Below are 11991 nucleotides of genomic sequence, written 5' to 3' on the forward strand. Positions count from 1 at the left end.
TCCAAACTTCCTTTACAAGGTCAAAATCACTCACAAGGACAATATGGGGGCTAGGGTTTCGCTCTACAGCTCTTCTGGAAGTGTTAGGGACAGGGGAGGCCGAGTTAGAGCGTTTAAATAGGGTGCAAACCCCTGGATTAGGGTTTTTGTCCAGACAGCGTCTACTCGCCGAGTCCAGGATCCGACTCGACGAGTCCACAACTTAGACTCTGCGCCTCATCCCGCTTCTACTCGGCGAGTCGATCCTTTGACTCGCCGAGTCCAAGGCCAAAAATGCAAAATGCTCAAAGAATTAAATAAAAGAATACGTACCAAGAACCAGGTGTTACAATATGTCATGGGAGAGAGTACCTTGCAATGATGACAAAGGTCGACCCAGTTTCAAAATGGACTGGGTTCCAAAGACCAACTGATCCCGCTCTGTGTCGGAGCAGCTATGGAGACATATTATCATACTTCGATTTGTTGGTAGTGGCTGTTCCAGGCACATGATAGGGGACATCTCTCAACTGTACAACATTCATAACCTTGTTTGGGAGTATGTGTCCTTTGCGGGAAAGGAAGAAAAGAAGGGATCACACATGGGGTTAGTGCTTAATGACATGAAGAATTTTTGGATATGTTCTGAGATTACGCATGATGTTCTCAGACCTTCTGGATGCAAATTCAATCGGTGACTTACGGTTTGAGTTTTCTTCTTTATACTCTTGAGTTTTTTTTCTTATGCTGATTCGCTTTAAAGACTAATTTTTGTTTTAGGATAGTTTAAATTTGTGCATTTACTTTCGTTTCTCTCCTGTGCACAAATTTAGGGGGAGAAATAAAAACAAAACAAAAATTAGAAAATCTTAAAAAATCCAAAAACATTAGAAAATCAGAAAATCCAAAAATATGGTGTTAATGAAATGTGCTTGAGGGAGATGTTTTGGGAAGTGATATAATCATGTGATGACAGGCAATCTGAATCTGTGTAAGGGACTGAATCTGAATTGTCTAGGCTCTGTGTTTGATGCGCTGGTAGGCACGAAAGATTTAAAATGGACTTGACTAGGCATAGATGAACTTAAGGAATCTAGAGACTTGAAAAATCTTGACCTAGATAGATCCATTTAGCCTGACAATATGACGCTCAGATAGGTTGAGCAGGGAGATATACATGATAATCCACCGGTCACACTAAAATAATCTGTATCTAGAACTTTGGTTTAACTCTTCCTCGATGTACGGACTTTGTCCTTAATTCCGGTATTGATGGGGTGACTGGGGAATTCCGATAAAGTAGGTCTGTAGGAAATTATTTTCTTGCTTTCTTTCTGTTAGTCATATGTTGCCTCCTCTGCGTGATTGAAATACATCAGACCTGGACTGCAACATATGCAATTCTATTTCTCTGCATCTTCTATCTATTCAATTCTTCCTGTCTGTTAGTCATATGTTGTCTCCTTTGCGTGATTGAAATACATCCGACCTGGTACACAGCATATGCACCATTCTACTTCTCAATCCCTCTAAATCTGGTTAGTCATATGTTTCACCCTCTGCGAGATTGGAAGAGATCCGACCTGGGTGTATAGCATATGCACTCTAAATCTGACTTCTCTCATAATAATTGTCTGCTCACCTAAATTAAGGAGTACTTTGGAAGTTCCTGATTATTGGGGTATGTCAGGAAGCGGGAAACATGTTCTAGTACATTTAAAATTGAACAATCACTAGGTTGTCTGTAGATCTCGGTGCTCAATTTAGGTGAACAACAATATCTTTGGTCGTCGTCAGCTGAATGGTCCTTAAGGAATATTATCTAGGAACTTAGGATCACATTGTCTTGTCACTTATAGTATGTCCTAATTTTGTTACAATCTCTCGTGTTTAAGTGGACCACAATACCAACGATTGACCAGATCTATTCATGAAGGGAGAGGTACTGATAAACAGATAATGGTTGTCTAAAAACTTTGATCCCAAATCACTCTTAAAGTTAGATATCATTTTATTTTTGTTAAATTTGTTCATAGTTTCTTCTAATTTAAATATTAGGGGAGAATTAAAAATTTTAAAAAACCAAAGAAAAATCAGAAAATTAAAAATCCAAAAATAGTGTTATTTCTGTTTTATTTCTTTTTCAGAAAATATGAAAAATCCAAAAAAAATATTGTGTGCTAAAATTTTCTTTTAGTTTTGTTTTGTCTTGAATAGTGAATTCAGGTGAAGATGAAACTCATGGAAATTTGTGTCGAAGATTTTTGAGCCAAGGCTTCATCCGTGAGCATCGAAGAATTCTCATTCGAAGGAGCAAGAAATGAAGATTATTCTTTCAACATTCAATCCTTCAACCCCAGAAGCAAGGTGAAGCTGCAATTGAAGATTATGTGATGGATTGCATTGAAGCCTCCTCAATCAGTCTGCTGCTATCCTTGAACCTGCTGAAGTGATCCAGAATATTTGTTCTCTCTGATGTTCTCTCTGAAGATTCTCAAGCTGAAAGCGCTATCTTTCAAGAATCAATGCATCAAGCCTCCTCACCCAATGTGCGTTCAATGCCAAATCTTGAAGAATTTCCCAAGTGCTCAAGATGAAGTCATTCATTGAAGATAAATGTTGAAGCCAAGCTCCCAATGAAGATTAACAAGAAAAGCCAGCTACTTTTTGGAGGGAGCTTGTTGGGTCAATTAAGAAAAGAAAGATATAAACCAAGGGGGAGATTGTTGGGTCAATATTATGGTTTATACTTTGCTTTTCTGAGCAATTGTATTTTTATGTAATATTTTATGAGTTTACGGTCAGGTTTACGGCGAGGTGGGTGTTTACGGCCGTAAACCTGTTTACTGCCGTAAACACCCACCTGGCCGTAAACCTGACCGTAAACTCATAAAATATTACATAAAAAATACAATTGCTCAGAAAAGCAAAGTATAAACCATAATATTGACCCAACAATTGTTGACCGTAAGACTAAGAAGTTACGACGCAAGATGGTCGACTTAGTGCTAGTCCATTGGAAACATTCGAATGGGCTGAATCTCACTTGGGAAACAGAAAGTGACATGATGAGTCACTACCCACATCTGTTTGCTGATGCATGATTCCGGGACGGAATCATCCTAAGGGGGAGAGAATTGTAACGCCCGGGTTTCAGGGCTAAGCATTTTTAGACGATGTAATAGTCTAGGTCAACTATTGTAACTCTTTTGAAGTAATAAAGATGAAATATTTGAATACTATGTGAATTACGTGTATTTGTGTGCTTATAACTTAATTATAAAAGTATAAAAAATAAAGAATAAAAATAAGCGTCAAAATTAAAGTGTAAGATAAGCCCGATATCTTTACATAAAGTTGTAGTGGTCGATACAAGGATTCCAGGGATATAAAGAACGCCGAAATCCGAGTTATAGCGAAGAAGTTATGACCTGTCGAAGTTTCGCGAAGGAACCGACACGATACCGGGGAGCGTAAATAGTGAATTTATGGTAGAGCGACTTTTAGCCGACGGAGTCCAAACGAAAGTTGTAGCGTACGTTCCCGCCTACGTGTGGATATAAAGAACGTCAAAAACGGAGCTCGTACGCAAAAGTTACGAATTTTTAAAGTTTGCACTTGAATTTGCGAAGCCTACAACGAAACCGATGATGTGGCTCGATCTGGGCCATCCATCGCTGATCACAGAACACGCTTCGGATTGTGACACGTAGCCTCGCAATTACGCCCCACGTCCGAGGCCGAGTACGGCCAGCGTACTTCAGTTCTTATCCACTCCGAGATCAAGCCACGTGCGAAGACAGCTGGAAGCCTTATCCGAAGCTACACCCAGCGTAGCCTTCGGTACGCCCAGCGTACCACCGAAGCCAGGCGCCTATAAATAGGCTGCGAAGGGTTCTGAGTTTTTCACACCAAATCTCTTTCTCTCTCTAGTTTCTTTCTCTCTCTAAACCCTAGGAAGCCCCCTAACACCCGAAGGAAGCCCCGAGGCTCCCGGAGTCCTGAGAAAAAAAGTCTTTCGGTTTAGAAACGCTGTTCCAAACGAAGCCCGGTTTTCTATAAAACCCGTTGTAAGTGAGCTACGCCTACGCTATTTTTAATATAGCTTTTATTTAATTATAGTAACGTTATTAGGAACTTATAATAAGTACTTGGGCTATTATTATAGTTTATATAAGTATTGTTTAACGTTTATATAATAGTAATAATAGCTAGACTATTAATTAGTCACGGTTAACGTTAGACTAAACCCTAGTGATATTGATACTAGGTTTTGTCGAGGGATAATTGTTTTGAGATAACGAAGCGCTGTTCGAGGGCAGAATCACCACCTTTTCAAGTGAGTGCATACTTACTTTCATCTTACACATAGATGTGAAGTATTTAATATAAACTACGTGCTATGTGTGCATATTGTCTGAATACTTGCTGTCTATGCTGATGAACGATTTTTATACATGTTTTAAATGATTTGAACTGTATATGTATTTTATATCTACAAAAATGTTGGGGTAAAACATGGGTAGATGTAATAGACGATGTGTGATAAAATGATGAGAGGCCTCGATGTTATTGTTGTTGATTCTGTCATCTAGCGGAGTATGGATGACGACCACAGACTCTTCTAGACAGTCCAGTGGAACACTAGCAGCCTCGCAACCTGTAGGTGTTTGTGAACGATGTGTTCACCGGTGTACTTCATCCCCCACATGGTTTCCTTAAGGACATTTATTGTTGAGGAATCCCCTTAGCAGTAGTCTCCATCCCGATGATGATCCTTAGGTTAGGTCCCTTATGATAGGTGTTTAGGGACATAAAGTGAGGATACATGGGAACGAGTAATCGGGTTATTGTTGGTTGATGAAATTAAATAACTTAAGTATTGTGGGTTGAAAACCCTATGTGCTCACCAGGCTCCCAAGCCTGACGCACTCAGTTTCATGTATTACAGGTAGTGACGCTCGAGCATAGATGTGATGTTTTGGATGAGGGATTACGGATATAGGCCTGTAGATATGAAATAATGTAGTAAGGCTTATATTGTATTGTTTATGCTTTTGATCTGTATCGAACATGACATCCCGAGTCTTTTTAATGAAATACATTTCTACGGAAATGCTTTGATAAATCTTTATCATATTTTATTTTGGGAACAAATTTCGCAACACTTTTATGTAAAATATTACTCTGGTTTTCAAACAAGCATAAACAAAATCGGTCTTTTCTGGCCGTGAAAATGGGGATGTCACAGTTTGTTACGAATAATTAAAAAAAATTATTGTTATAAAATCTTATTTGTGGAATAACAAACTCAGTGGCTTAAGCGAAAGATTAAGGGATGAAGAAGTAACTTTTTAGCCAAAGTCTAACCGGTAAAGTTAAATATTGGGATCCTATTACAGATTTGCAAAGTAGGATGATATAATGTGTATATACTTTTAAAAAATAGTTGAAATATAATTGTATCATGTTGAAAACAGAACTAATCAATATGATTCCGAACATAATTTTATTTTAATTAGGTTAAAGATCCTAAATGTTGACAAATTAAAAGAAAGTTTGGTAGTAGAAATCAAAATTAGTACCTCCAAATCAGTAAGATTGCAATGATGGATGAATCCAGAAGTATAATCATAGTATGTGTAGGTGGTAACAATGTCATCGGCTGTGTTCTGACTACTGTTGTCTTCAAATTTGAAGAACACATTAGTGTTTTTTTGACTTAATACATAACAGACTTAATTAATTCAAAAAGAATGAGTACCAAATATGCAACCAACAGACCACATGTCAACAGTTGTTGAATAATGAGTAGCACCTAAAAGGACTTTTGGAGCTCTATACCAAAGGGTCAATATCTGAAATGATACAAGTTATTTAGCAATCTTCAAATTTAACTTTTTTTTTTAAGAATTTTAACCATTTTGTAAATCGAAATGGTACTTTTTAAAGTATTTTCACCCAAGAGGATTGTCTTCCCAACTTTGTTTACACCTTGCTTCACATCCAACAACCTGTTTGATTTCGTTAATCGCAGTCAAATCGAGAACGAATCAATACCATTTCGATTTGATTACTAAAAAACCATAGATAGAAACATAAATCGGATATGCATAATATAAACCTAAAACCCAAATAAGAGTGATTCAAATCAAAATTCCCGTTAGAATAATCAAAATAGAAAACCAGTTGCAGATTCATAAAAATTCAAATACGTTGAGAAGAAGAAAAGCGCAATGTGAATCTCAATTTCAAGTTGTTGGTGACAAACACGATGCAGGAGATGCATTGATGGAGAAGAACATGGATAGAAATCGGAGAGATCATCGGCTCTTGAGGAGGAAGAACATGGATAGAAATTGGAGAGATCATCGGCTCTTGATATTATCTTCATCAGAGAGAGAAAGAGGAAGAGAGAAATCCCTATTTTGGAGGAAAAATGGTTATAGATGGTAACAAAGGCGTATTTGTAGTTCCCTTTTGTTACGATGACATCAGCGAAATTGATCCAGTGGTTTAAAATAATCAATGAAAAATATTGAAGGGGCCAGATTGTTTTAAGTGATGTAATAAGGTTTCTGCTTTAATATATATATATATATATATATATATATATATATATATATATATATATATATATATATATATATATATATATATATATATATATATATATATATATATATATACTTTGAGTAGGAACTAAGGGATCCACATCTTGCATGTGTAATGTGTTGCAAAAAATTTATTTATGTGACAGTTTTGTGAAGATTAATACGTTTGGCAAAAAAAAAAGGAAAGCTAGATAGGGCAGGTATGGGTCAGATCCGGGTCAGGCAGCCCAGACCCGAATTTTGACCACGAATAAAATAGAGGAGAAGGGAGATTCAAACCCAGGCCTCTCCCATGGCGTGCTAACTATCAAACCATTAGGTTACATGTTACTTACATAAAAATAATCCACAGAATAAATATAAAATAATATTTAGCTACACTGTTGTTCATGTGAAATCAATATGTTGAAAAGATGGTTAAGAAATTAATTAATTAGTTGGCTTTTCCTACTGAACCAAACAATTGCATCTTCTCTGCAACCATGACTTTCATGGCTTCTTTAGCAGCAGCCATGACATGGACAAGGTCTGTATGAGCCTCAGGGCTTTTCAAAATGTCCATGTAAGCTTTCCTCACTTCAGTGTTCACATTGAACTTCCTAACTCCCAGCTCTATGCATTCCTATACATCATAAAACTCAATAATATAAACACCAAATTGGAAAATGAAAACTCTTATCATCTTATCTTACTCTATAATCATATATTATATATATACCTGGACAAGTTCTTTAGGCAATCCAGAGGCTCCATGAAGAACAAGAAACACTCCATTCTTTGAAGCTAAGTCATATAACTCCTGCAAAAAAAAGGTGGAATTATGAAGCTGCTAATTGAACAGCCCATCAGGTGAAAAGACATAAATACCCTCCTCTACCTTAAGCAACTGAAGCCGAAGCTTTGGCCCACTTGCAGGGTACTTCCCATGAACATTACCAATACACACTGCTAGAGCATCAATACCAGTCTCATCAATGAACTCTTGAGCCTATAATTCGTATGGAGCAAGACTAAACCCGTGTTTTTTTTTCTCTTATTAACATAGTTAGGACATAAAAAAATAAGTGTTGACCTGATTTACATCGGTCAACTTTGCATGATAGTCTTCTACAGTCAAATCATCTTCACTTCCAGATAATCTGCCTAATTCAACTTCGACTGTCATTACCAATACACACTACTAGAGCATCAATACCAGTCTTGTCAATGAACTCTTGAGCCTATAATTCGTATGGAGCAAGATTAAACCTGTGTTTTTTTTCTCTTATTAAGAAAGTTAGGACATAAAAAAATAAGTGTTGACCTGATTTACGTCGGTCAACTTTGCATCATAGTCTTCTACAGTCAAATCATCTTCAGTTTCAGATAATCTGCCTAATTCAGCTTCCACTGTCATTACCAATACACACTGCTAGAGCATCAATACCAGTCTCGTCAATGAACTCTTGAGCCTATAATTCGTATGGAACAAGATTAAACCCGTGTTTTTTTCTCTTATTAACAAAGTTAGGACATAAAAAATTAAGTGTTGACCTGATTTACATCGGTCAACTTTGCATCATAGTCTTCTACAGTCAAATCATCTTCAGTTCCAGATAATCTGCCTAATTCAGCTTCCACTGTCATTACCAATACACACTGCTAGAGCATCAATACCAGTCTCGTCAATGAACTCTTGAGCCTATAATTCGTATGGAACAAGATTAAACCCGTGTTTTTTTCTCTTATTAACAAAGTTAGGACATAAAAAATTAAGTGTTGACCTGATTTACATCGGTCAACTTTGCATCATAGTCTTCTACAGTCAAATCATCTTCAGTTCCAGATAATCTGCCTAATTCAGCTTCCACTGTCATTACCAATACACACTGCTAGAGCATCAATACCAGTCTCGTCAATGAACTCTTGAGCCTATAATTCGTATGGAACAAGATTAAACCCGTGTTTTTTTCTCTTATTAACAAAGTTAGGACATAAAAAATTAAGTGTTGACCTGATTTACATCGGTCAACTTTGCATCATAGTCTTCTACAGTCAAATCATCTTCAGTTCCAGATAATCTGCCTAATTCAGCTTCCACTGTCATTCCCTTTGCATGTGCTAATGATGAAATGCATTTTGTGTATGAGATATTTTTCTTGAAGGGTAGGTGTGAACCATCTACCATGACCGACTCAACTCCCAGTGTATGAATTCAGAAATTAAATAAATAAACATAAAGTTGTAACGATTATCATATAGTGGATGAATTGAATAAAAAAAATTGTCCTGTTCTGGAAATAAAATTTAAGAGTCAGACTTACCAACTCGAGAACTTCCATAAGTTCTTGTTTGGAATTACCATGATCAAAATGAACAGTGATAGGCACCTGAGGATCAATACAAATTTCAACTTTCATTTTTCTCCCTCTAAACAAAGAGTAGCGCTTTTTTGTTCAGAAAACTTACATTGCTTGTTCAGCAACAGAAATGTAGCATGCCACCAAAGGGTTTCCTCCTTGCTTTAGAGCAATAGAATGAATCTGTAGAAAAAAGAAAAAAAACAATGTTATAGTATATATAATAATTCAAGTGAACTATATCATATTGAAGGTAAATATTTCTGATTTTTATGAAATGTATCACGTTGAAGTAATGTATTTGTATAGCTTCCAGATAACGTATCCAATACCTGTGTAATATAGTAGGACTCTTTTGATCTTCTGCTGCAGATTTAACTGCTTCAACCCCTTCAAGATTATACACATGAAATGCTCCAACAACATATCCTCCCTTTTCTGCATCCTACACATAATAATATAAAAAACCACATACCAAAATGAGGGATAACATGAAAAAAAAACAGAGAATCTTATATTGCCTGTATAAATGGTCTTACTGCAAGCAGATCTTTGGTTGATGAAATTCTAACCGGTCGAGCCCAAGATTTGACCACTTTAGCCAAAGCCTTAGTATATTCCACATTTCTAAAACCGAAGACAATATTCCAAATTTGTTTATCGTAAATATATATTTTTATTGTTTTTGTTTCATGATATATATAATGAGGGTGTTTTGGTATTTTAATTAAAAAAAAGGAAGGGCAAAATTAAATTCCTTCCGCACTCCCTTAGGAATGGTGAAATCCATTAAACAGGAAATTCAAAGGATTTCGAAGGAATTGAATTGTGTCCATTTCAATACTAGAAAACATATGGTTTAGCTACAAAAAAGAGCTACGATGCCCTAATTTAGTAACGTAATATATACGGAATAGCAACGGAAGTAATTCCGTAGATATTCCGTCACTAATTAGCTACGGAATAGCGAGGGACGTAAATCCGTAGTTATTTCGTAGGTAATTAGCTACGGACTACCGACAGAGGAGATGAGCTACATAATAGTCACGGAATACTGACGGGTTTATTATATATATATATATATATATATATATATATATATATATATATATATATATATATATATATATATATATACATTAAAGATGTTAAAAGTTAGGAACATAAAATTGATGGTTTTTTTTGGCAACTTTTGTCTACATATTTTCTGAATATCTAAATTGGTCACATTCTTTATTGAAATTGCAGTTTGGTCTTTACTCTGTTCCTATTGGTTGAACTTTTTGACTTCTTGATTTTTTTTTTTTCAAAATCTATCACTGGTACGTGTTATGTTCCTACCTACTCCGATTTCGTCACCCACTAATCTCTTTTGCTTCTCTCCACCGCCTCATGTACTACTCATTTATTTCTTCTGATCGATTTCATCGTTTCATCATAGAAGGTCATCGCTTCATCTCAAAGATCATTCCTCACCACCGGTTGCTTCCCTCTCTTTCTACAACGTCCCTGCATCTCCTTCTTCCATCGTTCTGCTTTCCGTCTTCCATTCAACCTCCACCAACTGATGTTTTATACAGAAGTAGCCCATTTCCCTCCTTTGCTTCCTTACTGTCTTCTCTACCACTCAGTCGATTTGATTGTACTGCTCTTCGAGTTCGTGTCTCATTACACAATGGTTTTTTATCCATAACGGGATCATAATGTTTTTGACTCGATTGAGTTGCTCAAGCGACAAAGGGTTGATTTTTAGATGGATCACCACTATGGGATAAACTACTTCAAGGATTGCGTATCTCACCTGTGTATTGTCTGTATCATGTATCAGGACAACCAAAAGAAGCAAAAGAAATGACATGGCGACTTCTGTGACCCAGTCAGGTATATTAGCATTTGAGTTTATTTTTTTGACATAAAACACCATATTTTTTGCCTGTGTTCTGTCAATTTCTTTTGATATTGAATTAGGAGACAACTATTCATGTAACCGGGGTGATTTTTAGGAAACTTTCATCATGCATTCCGACTGCTCGATAGAATGCTTGAACCAGGTTTCTGATTTTTCTGTCTAAATCTTTTTATCCAAGTTTAGATTTTTTTTTAATTGACAAGTAACTCTACAAGAATCAGATAACCAATCACCAATCAATTGGCTTAAAACCATGAGCCCATGTGAAGTATAATAATCAGATAACCAATCACCGGTCTATAATAATTTTCTTTTTTTGATGTATAAGAATAATGAAAATGTGGTGTTAAATTTTTTAGCCTCTCACAGATGGTTCAGCTAATGGAAATGACAAAATTGGGCCAACGTTCAGGAAAAAATTGATGCCTATCTGGTTTTCATTCCACATCTTCTTGTTATTTACGTTATTCACTTAAGGATTCTAACATTTCAGATTCCATGTTGTTACCTGGTATTTTTTGGTTTTAAATTTTCGCTCGACTTATTTGCTTCCATTTATAAGCATTTTGTGTTCAGTTCGTTTTAGCTACACTTGGAGTTTGTTGCCTCTAAAGAATTCACTTACAACCTTGTTGTAACGTCGTGAACACTGTTGTAAAGCTCGCTAAGTTTGCCGATTACCCCTCCGAGTACTTGCTAATCGGTCATTTACCGAGGCGAGTTACAGAACCGAGTACTCCCCGATCGGCCCCTTACTGAACTGAGCAGTGTTGTAAAACCTGATCAACTCAGTGATTAATATATATAATATACTTAACGATTTATTATTTAACACACATACATGTGATTATTACTACATATATATCTTAACTTTTTAGTAATTATTCACGAAGTGAGACCATTATGTGTTTTTCAGTTTTTGTGTATTCACATGTATCTAATTTTGTTATATATTTCAATCAACTTATAATTTTAATTATGATTTTGACATATATAAGTTCTCTAAAAATATTTGTACATGAATTACCGGATACGAGTACTCCCTAAGTCCCTAAGTACTCCTGAGTACTCGCTACTCGGTAGTCGGCCGAACAGGTACCGATTAACGAGTTCTATAACCTTGGTTGTGAATTTCACCATAATTTTTTTT

General features: G+C 36.1%; 1 protein-coding gene and 1 long non-coding RNA gene across 2 annotated transcripts; one reads left to right on the forward strand and one right to left on the reverse strand.

Moving 5' to 3' along the window:
• Positions 1 to 6952: 6952 nt before the first annotated feature.
• Positions 6953 to 8786, reverse strand: LOC145133763 (uncharacterized). Its single transcript, XM_079068726.1, has 6 exons — positions 8587 to 8786; positions 8357 to 8504; positions 8127 to 8274; positions 7471 to 7581; positions 7312 to 7392; positions 6953 to 7215 (listed from the first exon to the last, which is right to left on the reverse strand). The coding sequence occupies exons 3-6, from the start codon at positions 8217 to 8219 to the stop codon at positions 7027 to 7029; spliced, it is 474 nt and encodes a 157-aa protein (XP_078924852.1). The 5' UTR covers positions 8220 to 8274; positions 8357 to 8504; positions 8587 to 8786; the 3' UTR covers positions 6953 to 7026.
• Positions 8787 to 10275: 1489 nt separating this feature from the next.
• Positions 10276 to 11395, forward strand: LOC145129163 (uncharacterized). The gene is made up of 2 exons (XR_013717339.1): positions 10276 to 10813; positions 10901 to 11395. It is a non-coding gene; the product is annotated as an uncharacterized LOC145129163 (long non-coding RNA).
• Positions 11396 to 11991: the final 596 nt, after the last annotated feature.

Source organism: Lactuca virosa, chromosome 8 (assembly GCF_052849685.1).
Source record: "Lactuca virosa cultivar CGN04683 chromosome 8, Lactuca_virosa_CGN04683_v6, whole genome shotgun sequence".
NCBI classification, from domain to species: Eukaryota; Viridiplantae; Streptophyta; class Magnoliopsida; order Asterales; family Asteraceae; genus Lactuca; species Lactuca virosa.